We start from the raw sequence: 15397 nt of genomic DNA, 5'->3' as shown, positions 1-15397 counted from the left end.
ATTATATTTCTTTTCTAAAACTTCAGTTGTTGACTTATAGTTCACAGTATGCATTTCCAACTAATTCAAATCTAGCTTCAAATAGTACTACACTGCTTAATTCGAAGTTCAAGGACCTTAATGGAATGTTCCTAATCCCTTCCTTCTGCTCAGCCAACATTGCATCTTTCATGTCACTTATCTATATGATAAAAATCACCAAATTTCTCAACGTTAAGGCTGTGAATATTCTTTAGACAGAAATAAAAAAAAACCTCCCAGCCTGGCCTTTTCTGACATCCAGGCAGGTTCTCCAGGGAATCCCATGCTTGACATCTAGTGGGTAGCAGACAGGCTGGGCTCCAGCCCAAAGAACAGACTCAGGTGGGAGAAAGTTGGAGAGAGGGGAGGAGGAGACAGGACCTGAGGAAAGGCAAGGAGGGGTAAGGTGGACCCGGTGCCACAGGGAGCCAGGGGTGGGGCTTAGGTGAGCGCTGGGGGAAGGGAAGAGCAGTGGTGGGAGGAGGGAAGGGCGGGGTGAGACAGTAGGATGGGGCGGGGCCTGGGAACCCGGCTGAGAGCTCGGAGGCACCGACCCTCACAGAAGAGAAACCAGACGTCGCAGTGATGCTGGAGGCCCTGAGCTCTCTGGCGACGGCCCTCTGGGCCGCGCTCCGTCCTGACACCGTCCTGCTGGTGACACTCGCCTTTCTCCTCTTTGTTGATTTCCTCAAAAGGCGGCATCCAAAGAACTACCCGCCGGGGCCCCCCGGCCTGCCCTTCGTAGGCAATTTGTTCCAGCTGGACCCTGAGAAGGCGCCCCTGGTCCTTCATCAGGTAGGAGCAGGCGAAAGTGTCAGGGCCACGTCTTCACCCTGACCTGCAGGACAAGGGCCATTCTGGGTACTGAGGACAGGAGACTGAGGGGGCTCTGAGGTTAAATCGGAAACACGGGTACACCCGACGTTGAACTTCTCTTTCCTTACCATCAACTGGAATGATTCCAGCTGTACTTTCTAGGGGTGAACTGCTGTTAACTGTTTACTATTTAAGAATCCCGCCTCCATGCGCTTTGGGGGAGGGAGGGGCTGCAGGTTTAATGTACAAAGCAAAACTTGCTTCTCAGTGCATCTAGCTGATGCAAAGAAGTGTAAATATTGAACTGTAGCACTCATCTGAAGTCTCATATCCTTCCAGGAGCTTGGTTATCTGCATAATTTCTCTCCTGTTAAGGATATTTGGATAGAGTATGGTTCAGAACCCCCTCTGCATTCTCAGTAAATGTTTTTGACTGACTAGGTGACCCTGTGTTTTCTCTTCAGTTTCTTTTATTACACCCTTGAGGGTGACAGATATAATACATTTGTAAGTCATTTAGTTGTGTCTTGTTGCGTATTACTGGGACCTTCAATTTATAGTATGATAATTTTGTCTTTTTAATAATTTTATCCTTGGTAGGGGGAGGAGGGATGCTATATTTCCCCTTTTGGAGGTTCCCTTTTCTAACTGTAAAATGAGGATGTGTGTGCGTGTGCCTAGTAGCTCAGTCCTGCCTCTCTCTTTGTGACCCCATGAATGGTAGCCTGCAAGGGTCCTCTATCCATAGGATTTTTTCAAGCAAGAAAAGTGGAGTGGGTTGCCATTTCCTTCTCCAGGGGATCTCTCAGACCCAGGAATCGAGTCCGAGACTCCTGTGTCTCCTGCACTACAGGTGGATTCTTTACCTGCTGAGCAATCACCACCTAAATCCTCACCATTTTTCAACCACATTGCTTCCATCCCCACAAGGACAGAGCCCCTCACTTTCAGGATCCTCCATAAACAGTCCACTCTCACTAAAGTATTCATTTAAAAATGTCATTAAGTAGCATTAAGTGATATGATTAGAATATAAAATTTTCAAGCTAAAATGCTAGGATACTAAACCTGCACCTTTCTTTAAGAAATGTGTTTTTTAATTTCCAAGTATTGGAAGATTTTCTCTTTTCTTTCTGTTAATGATTTACAGTTGGCGTTCATTAGGATCAGAAGACATATACTATATGATTTCAAATTTGAACAAATGTGTAAAGGTTGGTTTTATGACTCATGATAGACACTTTAAAAAAAAATTCTGCTGCTGCTGCTGTTTGGAGCGCCCTGAACTATATGTCATTAAGCTTGAAAAGATGAGTGTGTTCTTTGTGCTTCCATACCCTTGCTGACTTCTTATCTACTCATTCTATCAATTACTAGGAGAGGCGTGTTAAGTTTCCAGCCATAATTAGAGGCTTATTTCTGCGTTTGGTCAGTTCTGGTAGTTCTACTTTATTTATTTGGCAGCTCTTTAATTTGGCTCATGCATATTAAAATTGTTATGTCATCTTGGTGAATTGGCTCTTTAATTATTATACAATGTCATTCTTTATCCCTGATGATTTTCTTTGCCTGAACTTTATTTGATATAATATAGCCATGCCAGCTCTCTTTTGATTAGTATTTATGTAGCACATGCTTCTCCAGTTTTTCACTTTTGACCTACTTATATGATTATACTTGAAATGAGTTTTTATATATAACATATAAGTGGCTCATTGTTTCATTCTACCAATATCTTTTAATTGGTGAATCTAGACCATTTGTATGTAGTGTAATTTTTGTTGTGGAAACACTTAAGTCTGCCATTTTACTATTTATTTTCTATTTTTCACTTTGTTTTTTGTTCCTCTAGTTCTCCTTTCTCCTCTGGGTCACACGAATATTTTTTAAGAATTCCTTTTTAATTTATCCATAGTTTTTTTTTAGTACATCTCTTTATATTGTGCTCTAAGTGCTTGCTGTAAACCTTACGTGCTATGCAGTCAGTCAGTTCAGTCACTCAGTCGTGTCTAACTCTGCAACCCCATGGACTGCAGCATGCCAGGCTCCCCTGTCCATCACCAATCCCAGAGCTTGCTCAAACTCATGTCCGTTGAGTCAAAAACTAAGTGATTTGCCTAAGTTATTCAAAATTGATAATGGCCAAACAAGGACTTGAAACTTACATCTATCTGGTCTTTACTTATGCTACTTTTCATGATATAGGTAGCAGGTAATTGATTTTTCAGGGTTTCATTTAGCCAACAGGCATTTATGACGTACTTATCGAATGTCAGCATAATACAAGAGAGTATGTGATGAAATGTGTGGTATAAATTTTTGATAACCAAGTGAGATGTCATTAAGTGGTTCACTGTGAATAGGAAACCTTGGGGATAACCTCTATAGAATGCTGAAATAAATTTGAGTGAACTTGAACAGAATGGTAGGAGAAGGGTTGTGTGGAGTAAAGTGGACAGGAGATTTTTTAATTGGAGAAGTGACAGGAGCTGAAACAAAGTGAGAAGGCAGTGAAGAAACTGGCTTATCTGTTTGGCATGATGAGAACCTTCTTAATTTCCCATGCCCCATTTTCTAAACATTTTCTACAATAGCTGTCTGGCTTATTTTAGAATCATTTATGTGAATAAGAAAAAAATCTTACTGGACTATGATAGGGAAATGGTATCACTCTCTGGCCATTTCCCCTCTATTTCTTTGTCAATATCTTTCAAGAATTATTTGCTAAAATACACTCTAAATATATTAATAATAATACATAATTTTATTATTAAGTTTAGTGTTATGATTACTAACAGCAGAATCCTAATAATGAGATTTATAACAGCTCTCATTTTATACCTTTAGAAACTGAGACAGAGGGAAGTTATGTAGCTTAACCAAATATAACATGGAAAGTAAACAGTGGAAGCTGGATACAAAGCAATTTGTTGGCCTTCAAAATCCAAGTTCTTAAACACTCACCTTTTGACATTAAGACCTTCTTGGTCTAATTCTAGCACCTTTCCGACACTGTATCCCAGCTCCCTACACAAGTGAGATGTATTCTCTGCAGGCACCTCTCCTAGCCCGGGACACACCCACACACCCTTCCTTTATTAGTGCTTCCTCCCTCTTCCGCTCCCTGCCCCATTACTCTCATTCTCAGTTTACTGCTGTCACATCCAGTAAACTCTAAGTTCTCCGTGCTATTTCAGCTTTATGTCTTTGTCCTTAAATCCCACAAATACCTACAGTCCCATATATTTTTGGCACTTTGGCTAAGTTATTTCTCCATGACTCATTTTCCTTGCTAAAACATGACTAACATCATTACTGCCATAAGGTGGTGTGAGGGAAATGAGATAAAAGGTGAAGGGTGGTTAGCGTGGCACCCAGTGGGTGTGGCTGGCTGTGACCACCGGTGCCTTTCCCCTGTACGTCTTCCCTTTGCTCTTGTCCTGTCTGCCTCCTTGAGCAAGTGCACCTGTGCTCCTTTGCTCACGGAGCCCATGCATTCCCCAGAGTCTAGAATGGCCGTCTGCCAGTATCAGAAAACAAACTGTCTTTCCTATTGTTGTCCTCTTGCTTCCTCACAGAAACTTTTTTCCCCTTTATTAGGGGTGTAGAGAGCACACTGCCCTGCTTGTGAGATTTTAGTTCCCCGTCCAGGATTAAACCTGTATCCATGGCACTAAAAGTCCAAGTCCTGACCACTGGACAGCCAGGGAATTACCCCGTCCCAGAAACTGTAAGGGAAGAATAATTTTCTCTCTCTTACAGCTGGGGAGCACAGGCTCCAAAAAAAATGAAACAACTTTCCCGAGATCTCACAGCTAGCCAGCCGTAGAGTTAACTTGGCTCCAGCTAGTGTGTTCTTGTCTATGACTGGCCCTAGCCCTGTAATGAATTTTTTGCCACCTAGAACCTGTTGAAGAAGGGGACACTGTCTTGTGGTTAAACAGATATGATTTTCTATGAAGTCCATGCTTTCTACCCCAGACATTCACTAAACACATCTCTGCCTTCTCTGGTGAATCACATGGGCTGAATTCTCTCGCTTCACTAGAGTCTAAGATGCTTGAGGTTAGAGACCTTGCTTATTTTATTGTATCTTTATGCCTTATTCTCAGGATACATATGCTCACTCAATCCAAGTAAGGTGAACATATGGATGAGTATTTATAATGAATGCCTGTGTCCTGTAGTAGATTAAACTGAAGTCTAGTTGAGACCAAGAAAAATGGAAACAGGCAGAAATATTTCCAACAGCCCAAGGCGTGTGCGCGCACGCACGCACACACACACACACACAAATTCCCTTTAATATAGGCTGCCAAAGCTCCACATACCCTCCATTCCAGGACACACAGAGATGTGCATATGTAACTGTAACTTTTCTACTATTTTTCAGTTTGTGAAGAAATATGGGAATGTTTTTAGCTTGGATTTTGGTACAGTTCCTTCTGTTCTTATAACTGGATTGCCCTTAATTAAAGAAGTGCTTGTCCACCAAGGCCAAATCTTCTCCAACCGCCCTTTAGTGCTTCTCCAAGAGCGCATCATAAACAACAAAGGTAAGCTGTTACACTGGTAAGTGTATGTTTGATATTCTTGTGGTCTGTGAAAGTATCTCCAACAATCCCAGGAGCCAAGCTCCTCATAAGGAACTTGAGTGCCCACGTTTCCCTGTTGAAGGCACCCCCTCAGGGCACCTGGCAGAGTCAGCTCTAATGTCAGGGATTTGGGGGAAGCGACATCACCTGCATGAACTCACTCTGGATGCTTTGATAAATAAGTATCCTTATCACTCAGTGATGTGATGTGTTGTTTAAGCAGAGAAAAGGCAATGCATCCTCAGGCTCTCTTTCTGCTTTCCCGCTCAGATCTCTTCCCCTAGAAATCGGATGTGGATCAGCTTGTTCCTGTTGATTAAGTGATCCCTTCTTGCCTCCAGTTCCTTATGCTCTATTTTAAGGCTGTGCCCCAAAGGTATCTCAAGCCTTCTATCTATGTTAAAAGAGTTTGGCGTGAATACTTAGAATGGTCACTAAATAAACTTCCATTTTCAAAAATCTAAATGCAAAACTTAAATCTATACTTCTAACAAAACAGCATTTTTTTTTCAGGTATTTCTCAATCCCGCTTTGAAATAGTTCACCCATTATTTTGCATTCATTTACTCTATCATCTGCCGTGTGAACCTAGTAAGACTAGGCACCAGTGACAGAGTAGTGAGTAGAACAGAAAAAATCCTTGATTTTTCTGTAAGCTACATGCGATTAAGAAAAACAGTATCAAGTAAGCTAATAATTTAAGTCCTCGGTGTTATGAAGTTAAGAGCAGGGTTCACTTAGTATGGGTATCGAATCTGGTCCTGAGACTCAGGAAAAGCTATTGTAAGTAAATGACAAGTAATCAAGTGAAGAAGCAATCCACTAGAGGGAATAGAATATGAAAAGTTTATGAGGTGGGAAGAAGGACAGTGAATTGAGGAATTGAAAGGTATCCAGTGTGGGAAGAACAGAGATTAAATGGAGATAATTAAATGAAGATGAAGATGCTAAGTTTGGCCAGAAAGAGTTCATGTTTAAGGATGTTGCTTTTATCCTAGTAACGACAGAGGATCCTGAATGGTTTAAGTAGAAAAAGAAATCATTGTATTTACATGCTACATTTTAAAGACTTCTCTAAGCTATAATGTCAAGAATGGAATAAAAGGAGTAGGAGACTACTGTAGCGTTTTAGGTGAGAGAGGGTGGTGGCCTGGATTAGGGAGTTATCAAGAAATGGCAGTTCAGTAGGTTAGACCAGGAGACTGACTGTGAAAATATATGGACTTAAGCTATTCAGGAGGCATATCCAATAGGATATGATGACCTAGACAGAGGGAGAATGAGGTAGACACCCAAATGAGTACGTAAAGGAAAGAAGGAGGATATGAAGAAGGAGAAGGTGTTGGCTGGCCTGGATGGGGAGTTGTATGGAGCAAGTCATGAATAAAATCATGAATATGCTGAGTATAAAGCCAAGAGAGTCAAGCAGACAATTGGTTACGTACCTGCAGCTGAGGCACAGATAGAGATGTTCACATCAGTAGATGTTATTTGAAATATTTGGAGCTGATGAGATTTCACAGAAATGGAAGATAAGGGTAAGAGAGAAGAGGGTTTGACCCAAGCTTGAAAAGGCCCATCATTTCAAAATTTGGTAGGAGATAAGTTAACTGAAGGTATGATGATTTCTGTGAAGTCAGAGAATTAGCAGAAACATCTGGAGAGTGTGGTGTCCTGGGCACCACTGGAAAAGAGTGTTTCAAGAAAAAAGCATCTCGTGCTGTTGACACATCAACATGAGGCTGAAAAGGATCCTGGACTGAACAGCAGGGAGGGCCACTTCACTAAGGTGGTGGAAGTGAAAGGGAGATATTAGAAGGAGTGGAAGAGTGTATGGGAATGAAGAATTGAGAGGGTGGTGGTCTCATCTGTGTTATAAAATAAATGAAGTTCTCTGCACACCTCATGGTGGATTTTTTATCCTTTGCCTGTGATTTTCTTTCTGCACACATTCACAATTCTTTGTTTTCTTGGGTGATTCATCTATTTTTTAAAGATATTTAAACTCTCTCCTTATGAGTTTTGATTTTGTCTAGTCCATTAGTGCATACTTAGTATGTAGCATAACAAATACTTAAATATAGTATGTGACAAGTAATCAGAGCATGGGCATCAGGGTCAGGCAGGCTTGAAAATGAATGCCTGTTTAACTGTTCCAACTGTGTAACCTTGTAGAATGTACTTTTATCTCCTGTGCCTTATTTTTCTCATCAAAAAACGGGGGGGCTGATTTTACACTAATGATTTAATCAGAGAGTATCTGTGAGTACTAAATCCCAGAATGCATTACAAATGCTAATGTGCACAGCACTGCAAGCAATCAGTAAATTCAAGCCATTATATCCTTGCTTAGGGACTATTTCTCTGATTAGTTTTCAAGTACCTTACAGCCCTTTTTCTTCCTTTCGTCTGATACATCATGGGTCTTGTTGGCTTTTTTTCATAATCTTGGCCTTCTTTTCCCAGGCTTGATCATGTCCAGTGGCCAGTTATGGAAGGAACAAAGAAGGTTTGCCCTGACAACTCTTAGGAACTTTGGTTTAGGAAAGAAGAGCTTAGAGGAACGCATTCAGGAGGAGGCCTCCTACCTCATCCAGACGATAAGAGAGGAGAACGGTGAGCATGTCATAGGACAGGTGCAGGGACTGTGGCTCATACTTTCACTAACTAGATGTTCATCAGTGCCTACCTGCCTTTCCTGAGCCCAGAATTGTGTAGGGTGCTGAGGGGATGACAGGGAACAGCTAACCATGACCTGCCCTCATGTGGCTTGTGAAATAAGGAAAAGATTGGTATTAAACACATTATTGGTTTCAAATACTGGTCATCAGTTAGACTTGCCAGGCATTGACTGAATACTGATTAGACCCTGAGGGTGTCAGACCCGGGGTCACAGTCTCAGAGGTGGTTCTGTAGTCAGTGTGCCATACATCACACAGAGTAGCATCTCTGTAAAATAGAAGCAACCCTATCTGAAGGCTCCATTTCTTCTCCTGCCTCCAGGACAGCCTTTTGACCCTCACTTGACAATCAACAGTGCCGTTTCCAATATTATTTGCTCCATCACCTTCGGGGAGCGCTTTGACTACCAGGATGATCAGTTCCAGGAACTGCTGAGGATGCTGGATGAGATGTTAAATCTGCAGACATCAATGTGCTGCCAGGTGAGGCAGTTGTCACTTGCTATCTTTCATAAAGACATTAGGCTGATATCCATCACAGGTTAGATTGGGTCTTTCTTTCCTTTTTAACTAATGTAACCTTTTAAAATTGACTTCAGCACAAACCTGTTTGAAATCGATCTGTTGACTTTACTGTTTTTGATTCTTATTCTATTGTTCATGTGGACACATCCACTCCTTTCTCTTGCATATTCACCTGTTTGTAAAAATCCTTAAAGATTTCCACCTGTTGCACTATTTCCATGCCCATCCACACTTGTTATTACCAGTTTTCTAAATTTGTAGGATATGGATTTAAGGCATTCAACACTCACCCCATCCTTGGTAGTCCCTGCTGTCTCCTTTTGTCCTGCTAGGGTTTTAAGTCTGTCAAAAGCTCTGCTCATCTGCTTGGTCTCTTAGGCTCTTTTCTTTATTTGGAAGGTACTTCTAGGGGAAAATCAGCCCCAAGTCTTGAGGTAAATCCTTGTACACCTAAAGGACGATTTATTTGTAATCATTTTTAACAAGCAACACTGCCTGGAGTTTGATGGACCCATCTCACCCAAACTGATAAAGCAGTTGGCATGTTTCCTGGCACATTAAAGGAACATAATGAATATGAGCTACTAGGATTATTGTTGTCAGTATTACTTTTGAATAACATTCCTTATTGTCACTTCTAATCATGCTAAACCCCAGCCCCTGTTCAGTAATTCCGTTTTCTTCCGTCCTATTAAGACAGAACCTAGGAAGTTTGGGACCTCAGTGAGCATGTATTGACTATTCCCAGGGAAAAGAAATTCCGGGGAAGGTTGGATGAGTCAGGAGGCAGGGGGTAATATGCATTTTTTTAGAGACCCAAAATAGATCAGGCAGTTTACCCGACAATTTCACATACTTTATTTCAGTCAGTTTTTTTACAAAAATCCTTTACAGATGAAATGGAGCATCCTAATGTGTGCAAGTAGATATGGGAATGCTTAAGCAAATCCACATAGTGACCCATTGGCTGTTGTTAAGTGTGGAATAGATCTCATGTAATTAATTGAGTAAGGAAAATAACTCTGGTGCCCCAATGGCAGTGGGTTACACTAAGTCCTTCAAATTACATCATCATCTTCATTATTGTCATTAATATCATTATTATTCCCAAAGCCTTATAGCTAGAAAGCGATAGAGCTAACAGTCAAAGGCATGTATGTTTCATTTTAAGTCTAGGCAATTTTCCATTATGTTGGGCTATCTGTTTTCTACCAGATATTTTTAGTGAAAATATATCCAAAATCCACTTAGTTTTAAAAATGTCTTATCCACATGAAGAATACATCATAATGCATAGATAGTCAAACATGCATCTATGTTGAACGTAACTAGCTACCTAGCTAGAAAGAGGTGTTTTATGCACACACAAAGATATATACACGCATAGTAGAGAAAAATGCCATGAAAAAATAATAAAAGGAAGTAGGGGGATGGGAAGAGGTTCCAGAAGTACTGCATTATAGAATTATCAGGTAAGATATCTCCAAGCAAGTGACACTTGAGCCTACCTGAATGAAACCAAGGCTAGAGTTATACAATTTCCAGAGGAAGACCAATCTTCATTGAAGGAATAGTGAATGGAAAAACTAAACATTGTCATTCTTGACGTTGTCACAGAGACCAACGGAGCTGGACTAGAAAGACTAAGAGAGAGTAAGATGGCAGCGAGTGATAGCAGAAGAGGGGACAGGAGGGTGAGAGGCCAGCTCATGTGGAGCTCCAGGCCAGGAGAATGATGTAGAATTTCTCTAAATGTCATGGAAAGTCATTGGAGGATTGAAAGATAAATAGTGAAATGATCTGATTAAATTGTTAAATGATCTCTCTGGCAGCTCAGTGGAAATTAGACTGGGAAGGGGGTTGAGGACAGAATCAGGGAAATTGCTGGGAGGCCTTAAAGCATCTAGGTAAGAAATGTTGGGGCTTTGTCCTAGAATGACAAACACATGGAGTACTGAGAAGTGGTCTGAAAATGGTTCTATTTTGGATGGAGTGCTGAAATGCTTTGCCAGAGGGGAAAGAAGAGGGGTGTGACAGAGAAGATGAGACAAGGGTGATTCCAAGGGTTAATGTAAGCAAAGAAAATACATATAGAGATACAATGGTTTCTTTGTCTTCAAAAGTAGAAATCTGGTACCCACTTGTCTCTAAGACTGTTTTGTTTTCTCCATCAGCTCTACAATGTCTTTCCAAGGATAATGAATTTCCTTCCGGGTCCGCACCAAGCACTCTTTAGTAATATGGAGAAAACGAAGATGTTTGTTGCCCGTATGATTGAAAACCACAAGAGAGACTGGAATCCTGCTGAAGCAAGAGACTTCATTGATGCTTATCTCCAGGAAATAGAAAAGGTTAGGGAACCTGAGTATTTTCCTGAGTAGTGTTCTTAGAGAGCAAATGAGGCAATTCTGATATCTTATTGCTGCTATAAGAAATCACCACAAACTTGGTGCTTAAGACAACCAACATTTATCAAGTCAAGGTTGGACAGGGCTGGCTCTTTCCAGTCTTTAGGGCAGAATCCATTGATGGGATTTTCCAGAGTCTAGAAGCTACCTGTACCCCTGAACTTATGCCCCTTTCCTCCATCTTCAGAACCATCAATGTAGCTTCTTCTCTTGCACCATCCTCATGTATTCTCTCAATGTGCAACTTGCCTCCTCTTACAGAGACTCTTCTGATTATAATGGGTTCACTAAGATAATCCATATCAAAATCATTAATTTCATCATATCTACAAAATTATATCTGTCAAAAATTATTTACCAGTTCCAGAGATGAGACATGAACATCTTTGTGAGTCATTATTCAGCCTACCAGAGGGTTGGAAAAATAGAGACACTATTTCAGAGTGTGCTGCTGCTAAGTCTCTTCAGTTGTGTCCGACTCTATGTGACCCCATAGATGGCAGCCCACCAGGCTCCACCGTCCCTGGGATTCTCCAGGCAAGAACACTGGAGTGGGTTTCCATTTCCATCTCCAATGCATGAAAGTGAAACGTGAAAGTGAAGTCGCTCAGTCATGTCTGGCTCTTCGCAACCCCATGGACTGCAGCCCACCAGGCTCCTCTGTCCATGGGATTTTCCAGGCAAGAGTACTGGAGTGGGGTGCCATTTCCTTCCCCTATTTCAGAGTGTAGGAATATCATTAACTCAGAATACAGATACATTCAAAATAAAGACATTTGTTTAAGAGTATTTGGCTTGAGGTCTTTCAGTTCAGTTCAGTCGCTCAGTTGTGTCCGACTCTTTGTGACCTCATGGACTGTAGCATGCCAGGCTTCTCTGTATAACAACAGTTCCCATAGCTTAATCAAACTCATATCCATCGAGTCAGTGATGCTATCCAACCATCTCATCCTCTTTTGTCCCCTTCTGCTCCTGGTTTTAATCTTTCCCAGCATCAGGGTCTTCTCAAATGAGTCAGTTCTTAACATCAGGTGGCCAAAGTATTGGAGCTTTAGCTTAGCATCAGTCCTTCCAATGAATATGCATGACTGATTTCCTTTAGTATTAACTGGTTTGATCTTGCAGTCCAATGGACTCTCAAGAGTCTTCTCCAACACCACAGTTCAACAGCATCAATTCTTTGGCACTCAGCTTCTTTATAGTCCAACTCTCACATCCAAACATGACTACTGGAAAAACCATAGCTTTGACTAGATGAACCTTTGTTGGCAAAGTAATGACTCTGCTTTTTAATATGTTGTGTAGGTTGGTCATAGCTTTTCATCCAGGGAGCAAGCATCTTACTTTCATGGCTTCAGTCACCATCTGGAGTGATTTGGAACCCCAAGAAATAAAGTCTGTCACTGTTTCCATTGTTTTGCCATCTATTTTCCATAAAGTGATGGGACCAGATGCCATAATCTTCATTTTCTGAATGTTGAGTTTTAAACCAGGTTTTTCACTCTCCTCTTTTACCTTCATTAAGAGTCTCTTCAGTTCCTCTTTGCTTTCTGCCATAGGAGTGATATCATCTGTGTATCTGAGGTTATTGATATTTCCCCCAGTAATCTTGATTCCAGCTTGTGCTTCATCCAGCCCAGCATTTTGCACGATGTGACCTGAATATAATTTAAATCAGCAGGGTGACAATATACAGCCTTGACATACTCCTTTCCCAATGTGGAAACAGTCTGTTGTTCCATGCCCTGTTCTAACTGTTGTTTCTTGACCTGCATACAGATTTCTCAAGAGGCAGGTAAGGTGTCTGGTATTATCATCTCTGTGAGAATTTTCAACAGTTTGCTGTGATCTGCACAGTCAAAGGCTTTGGCTTAGTCAATAAAGCAGAAGTAGATGTTTTTCTGGAACTCTCTTGCTTTTTTTAATTAATTTTTTTATTGAAGGATAATTGCTTTATAGAATTTTGTTGTTTTCTGTCAAATCTCAACATAAATCCACCATAGTTATACATATATCCCCTCCCTTTTGAACCTTCCTTCCATCTCCCTTCCCATCCCACCCCTCTAGGTTGATACAGAGCACCTGTTTGAGTTTCCTGAGCCACATAGCAAATTCCCATTGGCTATCTATTTTAAATAAGGTAATGTAAGTTTCCACGTTACTCTTTCCATAGATCTCACCTCTCCTCCCCTCTCCCTATGTCCATAAGTCTATTCTCTATGTCTGTTTCTCCATTGCTGCCCTGTAAATAAATTCTTCAGAACCATTTTTCTAGATTCTGTATATATGCATTAGCATATGATATTTATCTTTCTCTTTCTGACTTACTTCCCTCTGTATAATAGGTTCTAGGTTCATCCACCTCATCAGAACTGACTCACATGCATTCCTTTTTATGACTGAGTAATATTCCATTGTGTATATATACATGACTTCTTTATCCATTCGTCTGTAGATGGATATCTAGTTTGTTCTGCCGGGGTCCAGCCCCGGCTGATCCAGGGTATTCGAAGCGGGGACAGCATCAGCGAGGATCAGGATACAATAGCTTCAATTAGATATTAATTAGAGATGTAAAGAGTAATAGAAAGAGGATAGCTCAGTAGGAAAATTCAGTGGAGAAAAGAGGCTGAGTAGCTTGGTTTACGCGGGAGACCAATAAAACTTCAAGACAAGAAGTTTGCACCACTTACGTAGGCCGCAGGCGTCCTTCCGTTCTCCCGAAGGAGAGGAGACACTGAGGCCTCCCCGGTCAGATCTTAGAACCCCAGGCAAAATTAGTAAGCATGGTGGGTTCTGCACTCCAGATTTAGACTCAGCCACAGTGAGAGAGAGAGCGACATGGGGAGACCAGTATTTCGAGAAACTGATCCCAATTCTTTATTTTCCATGGTCTACTTTTATACACTGAGATGTTATGCAAAAATCACATGGGGTCAGCAGTCCTGACTTTTATCAAGTCAGGTGCTTCATACAAATGTATACGGAGGTCTTAGGGGTGTTACATCATCTTCTGGACAGGCAGCCTGCTGACAATTTATGACCCTCTCCTTGTGACAGCGGTCAGTCAACCAGGACACTTATTTCTCCAGGGGTGATTATTCTTAAAACAGATGCCACCCAAATAAAGTTACATTCCTATAGGGTGAGGGTGTAGTGGGTTTTAGTTAAGGAAAGAATTTACTTAGCCTAAGGTCTAACGTGATTAATATCAAAGGTTAATACTTATTTCTTCTATATATTCATTAATGTGTGTAAGGGCAGGGGATATGGAGTCTTAGCAACAAACATTGGCTCAACAAATGAAAAACCCTTCACCAATACAATTTCTAATCAGCCCATTATACTTATACTAATAGTTTTCTAACTTTTCTAAGGAACCTGTTTTTAGAAGGTTTAAAGCATCTCGTGCTTCTCTACGGTTGGGAGGCTGTGAGCAATCACATGTGGCCGGACAAGCCTGTCAGGCAGGCTAGAGAACCTTCAGAGGAGTTTGTAGGTTAAAACACTCTTGTCACGCCCAGGAGTTTTTATTAACTGGAGCTCTAAGTTAACTCCTTCTCCGAAAGAGGTGGTGGGGGACAGCCCCCCGTAAAGTCAGAGGTGTAGGTGGGAGCACTAAGTAGTAAAGTAGGCAGGCTCTGGTTATGGGGGTAGATGCTCGAGGATTTCCAGGGGGACTCCTGAGGCTCGATCCCGCCTTTGAGTATGTCGAGCCTCCTTCCTCATGACCTTTGCCACGGGCAGAGTACCTCACTCTGGCCCCCAACATTGTTCCATGTTCTAGCTATTGTAAATAGTGCTGCAGTAAACAATGAGATACATGTGTCTTTTTTGATTTTGGTTTCCTCAGGGTATAGGCCTAGGAGTGGGATTGCTGGGTCATATGGTGGGTTTAATCCTAGCTTTTTAAGGAATTTCCATACCATCTTCCATAGTAACTGAATCAATTTACATTCCCACCAACAGTGCAAGAGTGTTCCCTTTTCTCCAGCATTTATTCTTTGTAGACTTTTTGATGATGGCCATTCTGACTAGTGTGAGTGATATCTCATTGTAGTTTTGATTTGCATTTCTCTAATAATGAGAGACATTGAGCATCTTTTCATGTGTTTGTTAGCCATCTGTATGTCTTCTTTGGAGAAATATCTGTTTAGGTCTTCTTCCCACTTTTTGATTGGATTGTTTGTTTTTCTGTCTTTGAGTTGTATGACCTGCTTGTATATTATGAAAATTAATCCTTTGTCATTTGTTTCATTTGCTATTATTTTCTTCCATTCTGAGGGTTGTCTTTTCACCTTGCTATAGTTTCCTTTGCTGTGCAAAAGTTTAATCAGGTCCCACTTGTTTA

At 41.2% G+C, this 15397-nt stretch overlaps 1 protein-coding gene across 1 annotated transcript in view; it reads left to right on the top strand.

Moving 5' to 3' along the window:
• The first annotated feature begins 547 nt into the window (after window positions 1–547).
• LOC105002568 (cytochrome P450 2J2-like) overlaps window positions 548–15397 on the top strand; it is a 31998-nt gene continuing 17148 nt past the window's right edge. Inside the window, exons 1-5 of the mRNA XM_010859268.1 lie at window positions 548–816; window positions 5231–5393; window positions 7899–8048; window positions 8436–8596; window positions 10813–10989. Coding sequence (XP_010857570.1) covers window positions 607–816; window positions 5231–5393; window positions 7899–8048; window positions 8436–8596; window positions 10813–10989 — 861 coding nt within the window. The 5' untranslated portion in view covers window positions 548–606. The remainder of the gene's footprint in view (window positions 817–5230; window positions 5394–7898; window positions 8049–8435; window positions 8597–10812; window positions 10990–15397) is intronic.

The sequence above is a fragment of the Bison bison genome, unplaced genomic scaffold (assembly GCF_000754665.1).
Source record: "Bison bison bison isolate TAMUID 2011002044 unplaced genomic scaffold, Bison_UMD1.0 scf7180017856337, whole genome shotgun sequence".
Taxonomy (NCBI): domain Eukaryota; kingdom Metazoa; phylum Chordata; class Mammalia; order Artiodactyla; family Bovidae; genus Bison; species Bison bison.
This window is presented reverse-complemented; position numbering and strand designations above follow the sequence as displayed.